The 16,174-nt window shown below is 51.1% G+C and overlaps 1 protein-coding gene across 1 annotated transcript in view; it reads right to left on the bottom strand.

Annotated features, from left to right (window-relative positions):
- INPP5D (inositol polyphosphate-5-phosphatase D) overlaps positions 1–16,174 on the bottom strand; it is a 131,590-nt gene that overhangs the window by 29,310 nt on the left and 86,106 nt on the right. The window contains exons 10-15 of the mRNA XM_007445726.1: positions 9,833–9,939; positions 7,613–7,715; positions 5,103–5,299; positions 4,577–4,694; positions 1,053–1,149; positions 366–504 (exon numbers count right to left, since the gene is read on the bottom strand). Of these exons, the coding sequence (XP_007445788.1) occupies positions 366–504; positions 1,053–1,149; positions 4,577–4,694; positions 5,103–5,299; positions 7,613–7,715; positions 9,833–9,939 (761 nt within the window). The remainder of the gene's footprint in view (positions 1–365; positions 505–1,052; positions 1,150–4,576; positions 4,695–5,102; positions 5,300–7,612; positions 7,716–9,832; positions 9,940–16,174) is intronic.

The raw sequence follows: 16,174 nt of genomic DNA, 5'->3' as shown, positions 1-16,174 counted from the left end.
ATGCCTTCCTCGGGCTGCCCGGTGACCCGTGATTTGGGGAGAAAATGGAGCTGGTCTCTGCAGACTTCAGCCTTTCCTGGGGACCTGGGACTGGCAAGTGGAGGGGCCACTGCTGGTTAGCTAGAGGACCAGAGCGGCAGACAGGTAATGAGATGGGGTGGCCAGGGCAGTTATGTGGCAAGTAGGCGTGAGCAGAGGCCAACCGTAAAGAAAGGCAGCGGCTCCGTAATGGGACCAGTGTCGAGTCCCGGAGGAGTAGCTGCCTTGGCCCAGCTCGGTCGTGTGTCTCCCTGACCCTCTGCCCTGAGCTAATGCAAGGAGCCTCTGTCCTGCGCATCCCCAGCCCCAGGAGGACGGCCCCTCACCCAGGTGGGCAGCTCCACGCGGTAGTTGAGATCGCCGAGCCAGAAGAGGTGGGTGAAGCGGTGAGTGATGTTAAAGGAGCTCAGCTTCTTGTCTCCCAGAGCCAGAAACCGGAGAATGTTCATATAGTTTTGGTTTCGCCTAATTAAACAAAAAAGCAGCCAGCTTAGCACGGGGGCATTGGTTCCCTACTGCCCGTGCCAGGAAGTCAGAGGGGACATGTCGGGGAGTGAGACTGAAATCTCCAGCCCTGTGGCAGCAAACCATGCTTATGCAGCCCCTGGGCTGAACTGGGAACGCAGGGCGGGGCCCCGGGAGCATCCGCTCCGCAGGGACTTGGAATCATCAGTCTTCTAGATGGCCGTCTGCATGGCTGGGCCACCAACAGGCAAAATGCGCTTTCATCTGTAAGGGCGCCCCAGATGAGGTCTTCCCTTGAGAAATGGAGCGGTGTTTAGGTGTCTGCTGGGTTAGTGACACGAGGAAATGTCTGTGCCGTCCTTTAGGCAAGATTCAGCCACACGTGGATGTAGCTGTACTTGCCTTTGATGAGAACACGGGAAAAGCCCTTAGAGGCCGACTGGACAGGGTCCCAGCCGAGGGCTGAGCCGTCCTTATGGTGTTTAGGGTTTGAGGTCTGTCTGGGCAAATAACCCCAATCCCTGCTCCTGGGGGATGAACTCCATTACCTGAGTTTCTTTTCGCTTCCGGAAGTCAGGTGGCTGTTGACAAACCCCAAGGAGGTTCCGTTGAACATGAACGATACCCCCACGGCTCCCTTGTTCCCTAAAGGGAGGGGGAGGGAGAAGTCAGAGCATCAAACAGGGAAAGCTGCCAAGTGGCGGGAAATCAAGGTGAAGCAACGTCATTCGTCAGGAGGGAGAGAGCCGCTTCGGGAAAGTGTAGGCCAAGGAAGACAGCAGAACAGCTTTATCTGGGGTGGGAGATGGGACAGGTGGTAGGGACTGGGGGGCGAGATTCCTCCAGGACAACAGGAAAATGGGATGAGCAGCCAGCAACCTTGGGGTTCTCGGCAGGGCTGAGGGAGGAGGCTACTGGTGTTAACCCATCCTGGCATCTCCCTCTAAGTGTGTTTGTGTGTGGGTGGGGTGTTAGTTTCTCCACATGCCCAAGCAGGACCATTAAAAGAAACCAGAAACCCTGAGGAGATTCAGAAGGAGGAGACCAGGGCTGGGGGGAGCGGGTGGTGACCTCCCACCAGCTAACTCCAGCTTCCTGGAGAGACCAAAACCCACACTGAGACCAGTGGTCCTCAGAGTACGCTCCCCAGAACAGCATCAGCGCCACCTGGGAACTGGCTGGGAGCACACATCTCAGGCCCCGCCCTGGACCTGCTGAATCAGAGCTTCAGAAGTGGGAGCCAGTAATCCATGTCTAACAAGTCCTCTCTAGGACAGGGGTTAGGCAGACACTTGACCCACCACCAGCTGAGAATGGTTTTTATGTTTTTAAACAGTTGGGGAAAAAAATCAAAAGAAGAATATTTTGTGACACATTAGAATTGTATGAAATTCAAATTTCAGAGTCTATAAATAACATCTTATTGGAACACAGTTACGTCCCTAGAGAGAGTGCAGTAATTATGACACCGACTGCATGACCTGCAAAGCTTGAAGTATTTACTCTCCGGCCTTTTGGAGGAAAAGTCTGCCAACCCTGCTCTAGGTGGTTCTGACACATGCCAAAGTCTGGGAACCTGCTCCGCCCATCACGGCATCTGTGAGCCGTACGTACTGAGCACTTGAGAGGTACAGGTCCAGACTGAGATGTAAAAGTGTAAAAGACACATCGGAATTGTAAGCCTCGGTAAGAAAGACGGACTGTAAAATATCTAATAAATTTTTATATTGAATACCTATTGAAATGGTAATATTTTGAACGTATGAGGTTTGATAAGATATATTATTAAAATTGACTTCCCTTGTTTCCTTTTCCTTTTCCTTTGAATTTGGTACTCAAAATTTAAAACCACCCAGGTGGCTGACATTCTGTCTGGGCTGGATAGCAAAAGGGCCCTGGAGATCACCCAACTCTGCCCCTTGGGACTCAGGGGAGCCACAGCCCAGCCAGTGGCCGCGCCTGCATCGGCAGGGGGGGGGGGCACCCCCCCCCCCCCCCCGGCCCCCCCCCCCGCCCCTGGCAGTGAGGCAGCCCTGCTCCCCTCGCCCCCAGGAGGCCCCTCCTCTCAGCTTTCTCCCACCCTGCGGTGCGGCCTGGGTTTAAATCCCTGCCCACCACTTCCTTGTCACAGGGCCTCGGACAGGTTAGGGAACATCACTGTAGCCTCCAGAGCCCTGTCTGCGAATGGGGCTAATGACAGTCCCTGCCCACACACGGCGCCTGTATTAAGTAATAGCCGGAAAGCATTTAGCACACGGCCTTGCACAGGGTGCAAGGTCTTAGCTCTCCAAGAGGTCTTATATCTTCCGCCGGTCAGCCAGCATTCACTGAGCTCCTGCCCTGTGCTGACCATGGCTGGGAGCCATTCTGGGGGAGGAAAGGGGGAAGGCCAGCCCCAGGAGACGGGGGAGGGGAGGCAGGAGGGGACTGGTACAGGGGAACTCCTCCACCTCCAAGCTGCCCTCCGACTGCCCAGGCCTCCTGCCTCCCTCTCTGGCCTTGTCCCATCACCCACTAAAGCTGAGCCCAGGGACCACGGGGCCTTGGCTTCGCTGTTCCCCCTGCGTGGAACACCCCTCCCATGAGGACCCTTCCTCTGCCCTCGGACTTGGGTCCCAATGCCCCGCTGTCAGAGGCCCCTGGACGCCGTCTCAGGTAGTACTTGGATCTGCTCTAGTCCCGCCACACACGCTTTGCCTCCGCTCGCTCCCGCAAGCCTCCCGCCGCCCGTCTGTCCGTGCAAGCAGGCCGCCGCGTTTGGTGGTCAGGAGCCCAGGCCCAGCGCTGTGCCGGGGGGCTGGGGGCACACTTGGCTCCGTCCCGGGAACCAGGGCTGGGGCGGCGGCCGTGGGGGGAGGCCGGCCTTGTGTCGGGCAGTCGAAGCGCGTTGCAGGCTGGGGAAGGGCTGGTGGGAGGGGGCGGGCAGCCCAGGAAGCCGGGGATGGAGGACTAGAGGAGGTTCCTGGGCAGCAGAGGGCGTGGGCTTCAGAGCAGGGCCGCTGCCACAGGAAGGAAGGGGGGCGGGTGGGCGTGGACGCGGGCAGCTTGCGGTTTGTCAGCAGAAAGGCTGAGAGAGCTTTTCACATTCAATTGCAGCAGTTATTCTATTTCCTCTTACCTCTGGGGCTCTGTCCTGTCCTTGACACCAGCCACCAGAAACCGCTGGCCTCGCCCTCAGCTCCACCCACGGCCCCCGTGTGGGTGCACCTGCCCTCAAGCACTCACCGTCACACACAGACTGACAGACTGACACACACACACACAGTGACACACACACAGACTGACACACACAGACCGACACACACACACACAGACTCACACAGACTGACAGATTCACACACACACACACTCATACACAGACTGACAGACACACACAGTGACAGACTTACACACACACAGACATACACAGACTGACAGATTCACACACACACACTGACAGACACACTGACAGACACACACAGACTGACACACACACACACAATCACACACTCACACTCACAGGCATGCAGCCCTCTGCTGTTTTCAATTCTCTGAAGCATCGTGACTGGTCCCCACAGGCTCAGCTGATACCAACGATACCACCTCCAACCTGAGTCTGTCTAGATCTAGACCAGGGATCATAACCTACAGTCTGTGGCCAAACTGAACCCATGACTTGTTCGTAAATACAGTTTTCTAGAACACGGCTGCACTCATTCATGTTCCTGCTGTCTGTGGCTACTCTCGTGTGTCAGCAGCAGGGCTGAGGAGTTGCACGTGGACTGAAAAGCCTAAAATACTTACTACCTGGCCCTTCACAGCATGTCTGTCAACCCCTGTCCTCGGTCCGTGACACTCAAGGTAGGGTCCGTGCGCTAGCAGTGCTGACACCACCTGGGAGCTCGTTGGAAACACAGAATGTCGGGCTCCTCCTGAGATGTACTGAGTCAGAACCCACGTTCTGCCAGATCCCCAGAAGCACTGGTGTAGACCCTGAGCATGTTTAGGCTGGGAGGACCACCCACCCCAGGTGGGATGGACACGCGAGCGTCGGCAGGAGCGAGCTTACGTGGAACACAGCCCCCCTGCTCACCCAGCGTGTTGGCGATGCCCGTCTTCACGTTGTTGGTGCAGATGTGGCTGATCCTGTTCTCGTGCTCTGGCTTGGCCAGCACCGCTATGCGGATGTTCCAGAGGGTGTGGATGGCGACCTGGCGGGGAGGACAAGGCTGTGACCCTGGGCCGGGACACAGTGCTTGACCCCAGAGCAAGAGATTCACACCCATCCCTTGCCCCAGGTGTGGGGCACCCTGTCTGTAGTCCCTACACTTTGGGGGACTCCTAAGGATGCCTCACAGATGAGACAAAGTGTCTTAAAGATGAGAGCCGGCACTGATGAGATTTCAATGAAGTAAAGATGACCTACAAGCTCAGGCAGGGAAGAGGGAGGACCCCAGTGATGAGCAATGCTCACGGACCCCATTAATTTCTGGATACAGGTGCCCCTCTCTGGCCCTGGAAGCGGGGGGACCACTGAGCACATTTTTGCTTCTGAGATGCTCCTGATTTGCCCAGCCCACTGCCCCGGAGTCCCACCCAGGACTGTGGCCACTGCTCACTGTTTTAAAAGTCATGCTGGTGATTTCTTGCAGGGAATGTTTGAGTATCTCCAGCCACTCCTTCTCTCCCAGGGGGTCCTCCTGGGTGCCGATCACGTAAATGTCATGGGGGATGTAATCAGCAGAGTCATCCCGCGTCTTTCCCTGCCCCTTGGAGAGAAACCAGGACGTGATCTTCTTGGGAGGGGGGGCGTTACCTTCAACAGCAAAACCCAACACCAAGTGAGTCAGAGGTACATCGGGAGAATTCAAAACAGACGTGGGGGGTGGGAGAGGTTCACATAGTCACTGGAAACCATTCAGTTCCCCCAACGAAATATACCTTAAAGAACTAGGTACTATCATCCCCCAGGATGTAAGGGAGGGTGAGAACTCAGTTACTTTTCTTTTTCTTTTTTTTTTTAGTTTTTTTTTTAATACTGATGTTTTAAAGCAACGCCTTTTTTTTTTTTTGGTTGCACTGCACAGCTTGCGGGAACTTAGTTCCCTGACCAGGGATTGAACCCGGGCCCTCAGCAGTGAAGGTGTGGGGTCCTAACTACTAGATTGCCAGGTAATTCCCTCAGTTACATTTCTTTGTAAAGCTAAGTTTCAAAACTAGAAACACCCGAATATTCCGTAACTTGAACTAGTAGCACAAGACGTCAGACACTGTCCTAGTCTCTGGGGCTTTAGTGATAACTGAGACACGGGCCTCGAGGAGTTTACATTCCATTGGTGGTGAGAGAATGCTGTAGGCTGACAAGTTTAGCATGGAGGCTTCTAACCCATGGTTAGGAGACAACAGCGCCTTCATTGCACAAGAGAGATCTCAGCTGAAAACCAAGAGATGTGCGGGAGTTAGCCAGAGAAATGGAAGAGCATGGAGGCCCACCTAGTGCCATTTCAAAAGCTGAGCTGAAACAGCTCAATAAAGAAATGACGATAAAGATTTATTTCCCTCAAGATGCCTTTGGAGGCTGAGTAAGCTTTTTTCTCAAAGAGATAACTTTCTTGGTTCACAAATTGCAAGAAGCCAAGAACTGGAGTGACTTGACTGCCGCCGAGCTCTGCTCCCACTGTGGCTCAGGATGGGAGCACAAACCCTGGGGCCTGGTGGTCTCTGCTCGGGGAGACCCTTGCATGCTGCCCTGGTGAGGCAGGGCCCTGGCCAGCTCCTCCCATGCCGTGTGAAGGGCACCCCCTGCAGTTGTGCGCCTGGACGGCCTGAACCGTGCCCAGCCAAATCTAAGACGTCCAGGCTCGCAGAAGGAAAAACGGGAAGGGGCCGGTGCCCACGTGCATGACCCCCCAAGTGTGAGAGCTGAGGAAATCAGGCGGCCAGTAAGAAACACTGGTGGGGAGAGAAGGATACAGGAACTGGGCACGGGTCCTACTTCAGCGCTGCCGTGGCCCCTGGAATCTCTGGGCGTGAAGGTCTGGGGAGGCTGGGCCTGGTGGAATCGGGGTGCGCAGCTCTCCTGACTTCCCTCCTGGGACGCCAGCCCATCCTCCACCAAGCGACAGGCCAGGAGTCCCATGTTGCGTTTCTATTTCGGACTGTCCCCCTCCCCCTCCACGAAGGGCTTCTGCTCAGCATCTTCCTCCCGGGGGTGGGGGGGGGTGAGGGTGGGGGGAGCTGCTGGGTGACACTGTGCTGCATTGGGAGGTGGTCCTGACTCTGCTCCAGACAAAAGTAGGCAAGACAGAGGCCCAGTCAAATTCAAATTTCAGATAAACAATGGATAATTTTTAGAATAAGTATGTCCCATGCAATAACTGTTTGTCTAAAATTTAAATTAACTAGACATTCTGTATCTACTTAATTTTTTGAAATTTCTAGCTCAATATTTACACTAAATAACTATTTAGTGTAATTCATATTAGTATAAAAATTTGTATTAGCATCTAAGTATATACTGTGTATATTTAGTACAATGCATATTTGGTGTATATTTGCACTTACCTTTAGCCAAATAGTTATACTAAATAATTATCTAGTATAATTTGTATTCAGTATATTTATATATTTAGTATATGATATATACTTAGCATAGATTAGTATGTAAATATACAGAGTATATATATTTAGCATAATATATATTTAGTATGTATTTATTTCTAGCTAAACACCTATACTAAAAAATAATTTGTTGTTTACAGGAAATTCAAATTCAACGAGGCATCATCTCTCTTTCTCTTTCTTGCTCAATGAACCTGGCAGCCCAAATCAAAAAGGGAGCTCTTCCTTCCAGGACTGAAGCCCCTTGGCAAGCTGCCAAGGCTGGCGGGTGCCCAAGAGCCTCTTCACCCATATATTCAGACTCTCCAGTTTCGACAAGCAACGTAACCCATTTCAAGCTGCACTTGGGATATGAGAATCCCAGGGCTTGTTTCTCTCGCCCCTTGTCTCAGGATGGGTACCCGGGTCTCGGGACTGGGGGTGGGGGGGCAGACAGGCAAGGATGCTTGAGGCAGCAGAGCAGAACCCCAGGGGAGGTGCCTGGAGGCGGGGTGGCGTGTGGACCCACCCATGTTCCAGGTGCCGATGAAGATGGTGATCATGTCGGGCTCCGGCTGCTCTGAGTGCTTGTTCTTCATCTGCTGGAGGAGCTGGCAGAAGCCTTCTCTCTTCTAGGGATTGAAGGGCAGACACACTCAGACAGGCCTCTGCCTCCCTGCACATGATACTTTCAAAGGACTGGGCAGCTTCGAGAAAACTGAGGGGAGCGCAGATCAGTGTGGACTTCCAGGAGAGCCATCTGGAAATACGTGTCCGAAGTCTTAAGAGAGCGGCTTCTCTCTGACCCAGCCCTTCCACTGCAAGGACCTGACTAAGCAAAGAACCAGGGACTGTTCGAAGACCCGACTACATCGCGGGGACTGCAGCAGAAAATAGTAGAAACCTTCGTGTCCAGTCTTAGGAGATGAATTACTAACTGTATTATGGGTCATCCATATGCTAGAAGACCACAGGCTTTAAAATTTGGGGGGCAGAAGTACTTTATCAACAAAGGTAGGTGGTCAAGACACATTGTTTAGTACGAAACACCAGTTGACAAAACACTATGAACAGCACCACTGCATTTGTATTAAAAACACACAAACAAAAATCATCCTGGGGGCTTCCCTGGTGGCGCAGTGGTTAAGAGTCCGCCTGCCAATGCAGGGGATACGGGTTCATGCCCGTGTCCGGGAAGATCCCACATGCTGAGGAGCGGCTGGGCCCGTGAGCCATGGCCGCTGAGCCTGCGCGTCCAGAGCCTGTGCTCCGCAACGGGAGAGGCCACAACAGTGAGAGGCCCGCGTACCGCAAAAAAAAAAAAAAAAAAAAAAATCATCCTGAAAGATGGGGTCCAAGGATTACTAGTGGTATAGGGGTGTTTCTGTTTTAAACTTTTTGTTTATTTGTATACTTTTTCACTAATGAGAATTAGATTACTTATGCAATGAAAGAAAATTTAAATCAAAGAAACTAATTAAAAAGGAAAGAACACACAAAGGCTGTCGCAGCCTTATTAATAGTCTTCATTTAGCTGTCCTGGGTACACAGTAGGGCACAATGTAGACATGGCCCTCTCGTAGCTCACAGTTCAATAGGGCAGGGTGACCGAACAAGCATGCCCCAAAGTTTTAGGCTGCACCATATGAAATTACCAATGTTTGACTGTCTCAGACCTACGTAGATGGCAATTTCATATGATTCAATCTAATTGCAAATCTAAGTTCCCTCCGAAGAAAGCAACTCACAAAGAATTGTGATGGCTGTCTTTATGGTAACCTGCTTTTAGTTAGAAATGGCTCAACATTCAGTGCCTCATCCTTCTGAGCTTGCGGCAATGAGCAGAACTGGGTTTTGGACCTCTGCCCACGTGCCCAGCACGATGCCCAGCCAGGTTTCTACCTCCCCCCACCTGTCTGGCCCCCACTTCCTTGTTTTTCCCAGCTCCTTCTCTATCATTCCTCCCAGTCCTTTTCACCCTCTCAGCCAGTTCTGGTCACCCCTGGACCCCCCCATTGGCCTCCCAGCAGCCCACCCCTACCACACAGGTAGAAAGAGCTGAGTCCCGGCATTCGATGGGGCTGTCCCTGTCCCTCTGCCATGGTGCCGACATAGTCAGCTAACACCTCACGTGCTGGGAGCTCTCTGTGCCCTGCCTCATCCGAGCCGTACACTGCAGGATAAACAGCAGGGCCGCAAGGGTGGGTTTCAGTCCCTGGTTGGCCTGTCTGAAGTGAGGGATAAGGTCACAGAGACACCGTCTGTACAGAGGCCCACCACAATGCCCAGATCCCAAGTTTCTCCATCTGCCCACCCACCTCTTATTTCAGCAGCCAGGCCTGGCAGGGACTCTCACTTCTGCAGAGTGGGGCAAAGTGTTGAAATGGAGGGAACGCTGGTTGAGACTCAGATTTAAATCTGGGGTGCCCCTGAGGGCCTCCGGGTGCATCCCGGGGAAGTTCAAAGCCCCCCAGTGGGGCTCAGGGCTAGTAAGACGTGGATGATAAAGGATGCACTCTCTCAGGGGCAGGCGTGGTAGCAAAGGGAGAGGATGGAGCTGTGATGCTTGAATCCCAGCCGGCCTGGAACGCACCCCCTCAGCTTCCTGCGCTTGGCTTTCCCAGGTGGGAAATGGGTTGTGAGAGCCGAGTGAGCCCATGGTACCAACTTCCAGGCACACAGCAAGCCTCAGAAATTGTGCGTCCCTCACTCCCCTCTTGGCCCATCTTAGTGGTTTGTCGTCACTTACTTTGGAGTCAGCGAAAACATATTCCTTCCGCACGGTCTTCTCCTTCTCTGTTTCCACCAAAATCACCAACTTGTTCAGAAACTTCTGAGATTTGATGAGCTGCAGGACTGAAGAGGGATCAAAGCTCACTTTTCTCATCGCCACCCAATATGCAGAGCCTCCACGACACTCCGGCACTTGGCCATCAACAATCCTGACTTTTCCGTGTCCAGGCTGAGCACCAGATTTGTGCCTGGTCTCCCAGATCCTTGCTCCTCTTAGAGGGAGCAGCTCACGGCTGGGAAGGGTGGTGCCTGGAACAGGAAGGGTGGCCTGGCCGGAGCAGAGGCAGTGTGACTGTCCATCTTTTCAGCTCCCTTCCTCTCTCCCCTCCTTCTCTCTCTCTCTCCTCCTCCCTATCTCTTTTCCTTCCTTTCTCTTCCTCCCTTCCCTCTTGTGCTTGTTTTGAATTTATATCTAAATGAAAAATCAAATATTTTTACTTCTATCAACGACTAAAAGACTCAAATTGTTCTACAAGATTCTTACGAACAGCAGCACTCCCCAACCCCACCTCCCTCCAATGTCCAGCTCCCTAGAGGCAACCACTACCAATTCTTTTAATGGATTCTTTTGGAATTTTACTTCATGACTCTAAATACGATGCTTATATTCCTACTTCCTGGTGTTTCGGTCTTAGGTATTTCCTATTACATATTGACTTCCCACTATAGAAGATGAAGGTTTAGCTCTCTTTCACATTTACAACCTGTTCCCCCACCTCACCATTCCCCTCCCCCTGCCAATGTATAATTTCAGTCCCTCCATCATCCTTCCAAAAATTATATCATCACTTGGGCCAGAAAAGCATTCAGTGTTTGTTATTATGGGAATGCTCTTGACAGACAAGCCCTGACTGCTTTCTTTTTCCTACCCAACTTTCTCTTTTTCCTGGAGTTAATAATTGCCATTTTTTTTCCAGTGGTCCTAACTCTCTCAGTTTGTAACTCTCTTTTCCGTGTGGTCAATCACTTTCATCAGTTTCATCACCCTGAGGGAGCCTCTCCCACAGCCTCTGGGCCTTCTCTTCTCCAGACTGCTGACCTCTAGGCCTGAGGCAGAGCCGTTACTTTAGGGCCTTCCTAGGGAAATCCATTCACCTCTGTCTCTCTTGTATTGGATTCCATGTCGTCCTCTTCCTCAGTTTATGCCTTCATTTTGGTAGAGCAACATCTCTAGTAGCTTTCCAAGAAAGAAGGGATGGGGTGATACATTTTTGGAAGCTTTGCATGTCTGAAAACTCTACCCTCACACTTCACTGACACAACTCTAAGTTAGGAATAATTCTCCTTAGGACTCTGGAGACCTTGCTCCATCCTTTCTAGTTTGCAGCATTGCTGCTGAGAAATAAAACATCATTCTGATCCATCTGTATGCAGAAGAGTTCACATGGCAAGCCTGACTGCTATCCTTGGAAAGTCGGCTTGAAGGTGGCCCTTGGTTGGCATCTAGGACCTTGGATTTGGGGAGGGTTCCCAGCATCCCCAGAACTAAGAGCGACTCACTGTGCCTGTGATGTTTGTACCAACAGCGTGGTTTACACTGAGTATTTGTTTTCCTTCTGGGAGTCTGGGTGTGTACCAGGCAGAAGGTGCCTACATGACCAGCCTCCAGTAAAATCCCGGGATTCTGAGTCTCTAACAAGCATCCCTGGTAGATGACATTTCACATGTGTTGTCACAACTCATCAAGGGAGGAATTAAGCATGTCCTGCGTGACCCCCACAGGGAAAGGACTTCTGGAAGCTTGTGCCTGGTCTGTCCTAGACTTCACCCCAGGCACATTTTCCCTTTGCTGACTGTGCTATGTCCTTTCACTGTAATAAACCACAGCTATATGACTCTACACTGAGTCCTGGGAGTTTTCCTGGAGAATCACTCACTGTACCTGGACATGGGTTTGGGGACCCCTGACACAGGCTATCATCTATCTTTTGCTTTGAAGATTTTAGGATCTTTTCTTAGAATCCTAAGATTCTAAGAAAAAGATTATGAGACTTTTCAATGTTGCATGTGCCTCAGAGTGTGCCGGACACTCGGTGGGCCGTTTTCAGTCTGGAAACTGTTCAGTCCTGAGAACTTCCCTTGAATTGTTTCTTTAACGTTTTTTTCTCACTGTTTCCCGGTCTTCTCTTACTGACTCTCATTATATTGGTATTGGACCTCCTGGACTGGTCTTCTCATTTTCAAAAATCCCTTCTCTCCTATTTCTCCTCACTTTGTCCTTTTGTTCTACCTTCTGGGAGCTTCCCTCGACTTTATCTTTCCACCCTTCCTTTGAGTTTTTATTTTTAAAATTTCTGAAAAAAGATTCTGCTGTAATGTTTTTATTTTTCCTTACTAATCTCCTGTTCCCTTCCTTCTCCTTTTTCTTCATTTTTATTTTTTCTCGGAATGTTCCTTTAATAGCATTCTGTTCTTGTTTCCTGGTCCAATTTCTTTTAACTGTCATAATTTGTTTCCTGCAAGTTTTTTGTCCTTTTCCTTACTTCTGCCTTGAGTATCATTGTTTCCTATTCCAGGCTTCTCTCCAATGTCTGGTGGTCCTTGGCTGTGGATCCCAACAGTGCCAGTGGGGGACTGTCCAGCAAGGTTTCTCCACTGGGTGGTCTCATGGGTTGACTTGTGGGGAACCTCTTCATGGCAGTGTCTTTAGATTTTTGTTCCTGGGCTGGTCATGTGGTCCAGGAAGAATCTTCCAACTGCCTGCCTGCAGGGTGTGGGCCTGGCTGGCAGCATCCCGAGCTGGGCAGGGGTGAAGGCTGGCGTCTCAGCGCTCAGAAGTAACGCTGGTGTCTCCCACTCCCTTACCTCCTCCAGAGAATAAACCTCAGGTCTTCTGCCTAATGTGTGAGGGGTAGCCACCAGCTGTGTGGCATGGACAGGGATCTGGTGGGTCTAACTCTTTTAAAAAGATTTTCATCCAATCCTGCTGTCTATAACCCCAGCTTCACCCTCACTCCAGGGGCCCCGGTTGCTATTGACTCCTAGGCCCTTTGTGGTTCTGTGGTATGTCAGGCGTCTCAACTTTCCCTATGCCACACTTAAAATTTCGCTTTTTTGGTTCCTACAAAATGGTTATCATCATCCATCTGCTTTTCAGCATTCAGAACTGTGTTGCCATTACCTTCCCTCCTGTTCTCTTTGTCCCTGTGAGTTTTGCCTTTAGGAAGGGAACTGACAATCGGGTGTGTGTTCAGCCACCATCTTGAGCTGAAGTCTCACCCCAGGGAAATCGTGGGGGGCCCCTGCTCTCAGAAGTCCCCTCAGCCTTGTCAGAGGCAGTCACAGACTCCTACTGCTGCCATCTGGAATGCCCCAACTTCTCCAAATCTGCTGCTATTAGGCTATGTCTCCTTCCCTCTGAATTTCTGGTTTTCCTTCTATTTGCAGGACTGCGTGGCTGCCCCCGGGACGTGACATCTTGCTTGCTCAGAATTAGTATTATTAATACTAATATTAGTGTTAGCAGCAGGGTCAGTAAGTGGCCCAATGGTTCCCATACCTAGTTACAGAGAATCATTTCGGTTCCTCTTCCCTCGCCCCTCTCCATCTCCTCCAGCAGCCGGTCTGAGCAGTTCTACCTCCAGAACGTTCCCAATCTGCCTATCTTTCCCCATCTCAAGCCATCACCACCTCTTGCCGGCCACTGTCACAGCCCTTTAATTGGTCTCCCTGTCTCTGCCTGCCCCTGCCACCATTTATTCTCAGCACAGCAGCCAGAGTTTATTTTAGAGGGGACCACACCATTCCCCTGCTTGAAACCTGCAAACAGTGGCTCACTGCACTTAGAACACAGCCCGGGTCACCAAGGCCCGGGGACTTCATGCTCCGAAGCCCCAGGCAGAGCCACCTCTCTGGTGTGAAGCTTCCCCGCGCAGCCCCACACACAGCTCATCAGTCCTCCTCCAGGGCTAGCCTCACATCTGACCCACATTCTAACACATGCGCACACGCCAGCTTTCCCTCCTGAACTGCAGGTTCCTTGAGGGAGGGCTATAACTCAGGGCTGGCCCACGGAAGATGCTCAAAAGAAAAATGTGCATTGAATTAACTGACAAGAATTCACAGTGCTCCTCAGAATCCTGAGGAGCATTTCTTTCAGTCCAGAAACCTCACGTTTTTGGAGCAACCAGGCAACTCTCTGACAATCTCCTTACTCACTCTAGGTTTCTGTTTCCTTTTGTCAAAGCTGGGCCCACTCCTTTCAGTTGTAAGTCAGTCTCTGTGGCCGTTAAGAGGAAAGTATGGTTCTAAGCCCGTCACTTTCAACAGCCCTCCCCCGCTCACACCCTCAGTAAGTCCCCAGCTCTCCTGCCCAAGTTGGCAGTGGACGGAGCGGTCCTGCCCCGGTACTGTGATCCCAACTCTGCGTGAATATGACAGCTTGTCACACTCCAGTGTCTAGGGACTTTGTTTCCTGATCCGTCGTCCTCCTCACTGCTCGATTCTACCTTCCTCAAAGCTGCCTTGGAGGGATAATTATGTGATGATGGTGGTAGCAGCCAATTTTTTGAGCATCTACTAGACGCTAGACACTGTGGACTTCGATGTTTACTTACTGAAGACTCACGGCAGCCCTACAGGATGCTACTATACCTATTTGACAGAATAATAAACTGAGGACAGAGAGAGGGCACTAGACCAAGGTCACAAGTGGCTGACCTGGGACTCAAGCCTGGGCTTCTAACACCTCCCTGTGCTCCTAACACCACTTTTCTCCTTACTGCATCCCACCTCCTGCACAGGGCTGGTCCCCAGAATTCCATCCCCCTTGCTGCCCTGAGAGTATCCCTTGGACCTTCGTGCCACAGCCCAGGTGGGACTCAGGAGCAGGAGGTTGCAGGACAGCACAGGCCCCCGTGGGGCAGCCCCCATGGCCTCTACCTGGACACTTTGCCATGGGGTCAATGCTGCCTCTGGGCTCATGGGATGTACTTTTACAGGCATTAGCTCGTCTACTCATGACAAGCCTATTATTCCCATTTCACAGATGAGAAAATGGAGGTACAGAGCAGTTAAGCAACTAGGGCCAACATGATACAGCTAGCAAGTGTCAGAGCCTAGATTTGAACCTGGGAAGTCTAGCCCCGGAGCCCATGTGTGCTCTTATCCTCTGTCCTGCTGTTCCCAGCATAGTGTCTGACATCGAGTTGGTGCTGAACACACAATCCCCTGCCCGTCCCGCCTGGATGTCCAGCCCTAGGAGGTTCTAGGGGTGACGGGTGGTATCTGCAGGGCTTGGCTGTCAGGCCAAATATCCGCCATCTGAATAGACAGCTCAGGCCAGTGTTCTTGATGAGGCGAGGCTGTGGCTCGTGTCATGTACCCTAGAGTCCCCTGTGGGATGTGCTGTGACTTGCTCCCATTTGCCATCTCTGCTGGCGAGAGCTTCAGAGTGGGTGGTGGTGACCCAGGACAATATCTGAAGGCCACTCCAACTCATGGGCTAAATGACAGTGGGCAGACAGCACAGAAGCACAGCCCACACTCCCTACAGGCATCTGCTTGGCAAGGCTAGTGCAGAGGGATTTTCCCAACTTTTCAACACCAGCCATCAGTCATGGTCTCCAACTAGAACCTGCCTCCAGAACATTCCATCCCACAAGTCAGGCTTCTAACAGAACCAGAGGAGAGTCCTCTGCTTCCAGACAGCAGGAAAAAGATTTTACATGGTGACCACATGCATACACTTTCTATGTGTGTGTGCATGTGTATGTATAACTACAACAAAAGTTTCATGAAAGAATATTTACCTTTACTCTCTACTTTGATGTTTTCTGGTTTATCCTTCTCTGTTCTTTCTCTTCTCATAGTACTTTATTAAGAACAAAAGATACTGATCATGCCTGGAACTGCCAGATAAAATACAGGATGCCTGGGATTCCTCTACAGAAAAAGGCATACCTTTTCACTATAAGTATGTTCCAAGTATTGCACGGGACATACTTATGCTAAAACTTTTTCATTGTTTATCTGAAATTTAAGTTTAACTGGGCATCCTGTATTTTTATTTGCTAATCTGGTATCCCTAATTATATGCTACTGAACAAATTTTGAGCCCCTGCAGAATAAAAAATACTGTTTACAGACGAGAGGGGCTTTGTCTTCAGGGGTTGGAATACAAAACTGCTGTGTGAAATTTGAGGGGAGAGTCCACAGCACTTACCAAGTATCTCAGGGAATCTGTCGGGCAGGTGAGGACAAAATGAGATCAAGTAAGGAAATGTGGCTCAGAAAATATCATGTTATGATACATAGGCTCCCCGCCTTGTACTGATGGAGAAACTGAGGCTTGGAGCTG

The sequence above is a fragment of the Lipotes vexillifer genome, unplaced genomic scaffold (assembly GCF_000442215.2).
Source record: "Lipotes vexillifer unplaced genomic scaffold, Lipotes_vexillifer_v1.1 scaffold1492, whole genome shotgun sequence".
Taxonomy (NCBI): Eukaryota; Metazoa; Chordata; class Mammalia; order Artiodactyla; family Lipotidae; genus Lipotes; species Lipotes vexillifer.
This window is presented reverse-complemented; position numbering and strand designations above follow the sequence as displayed.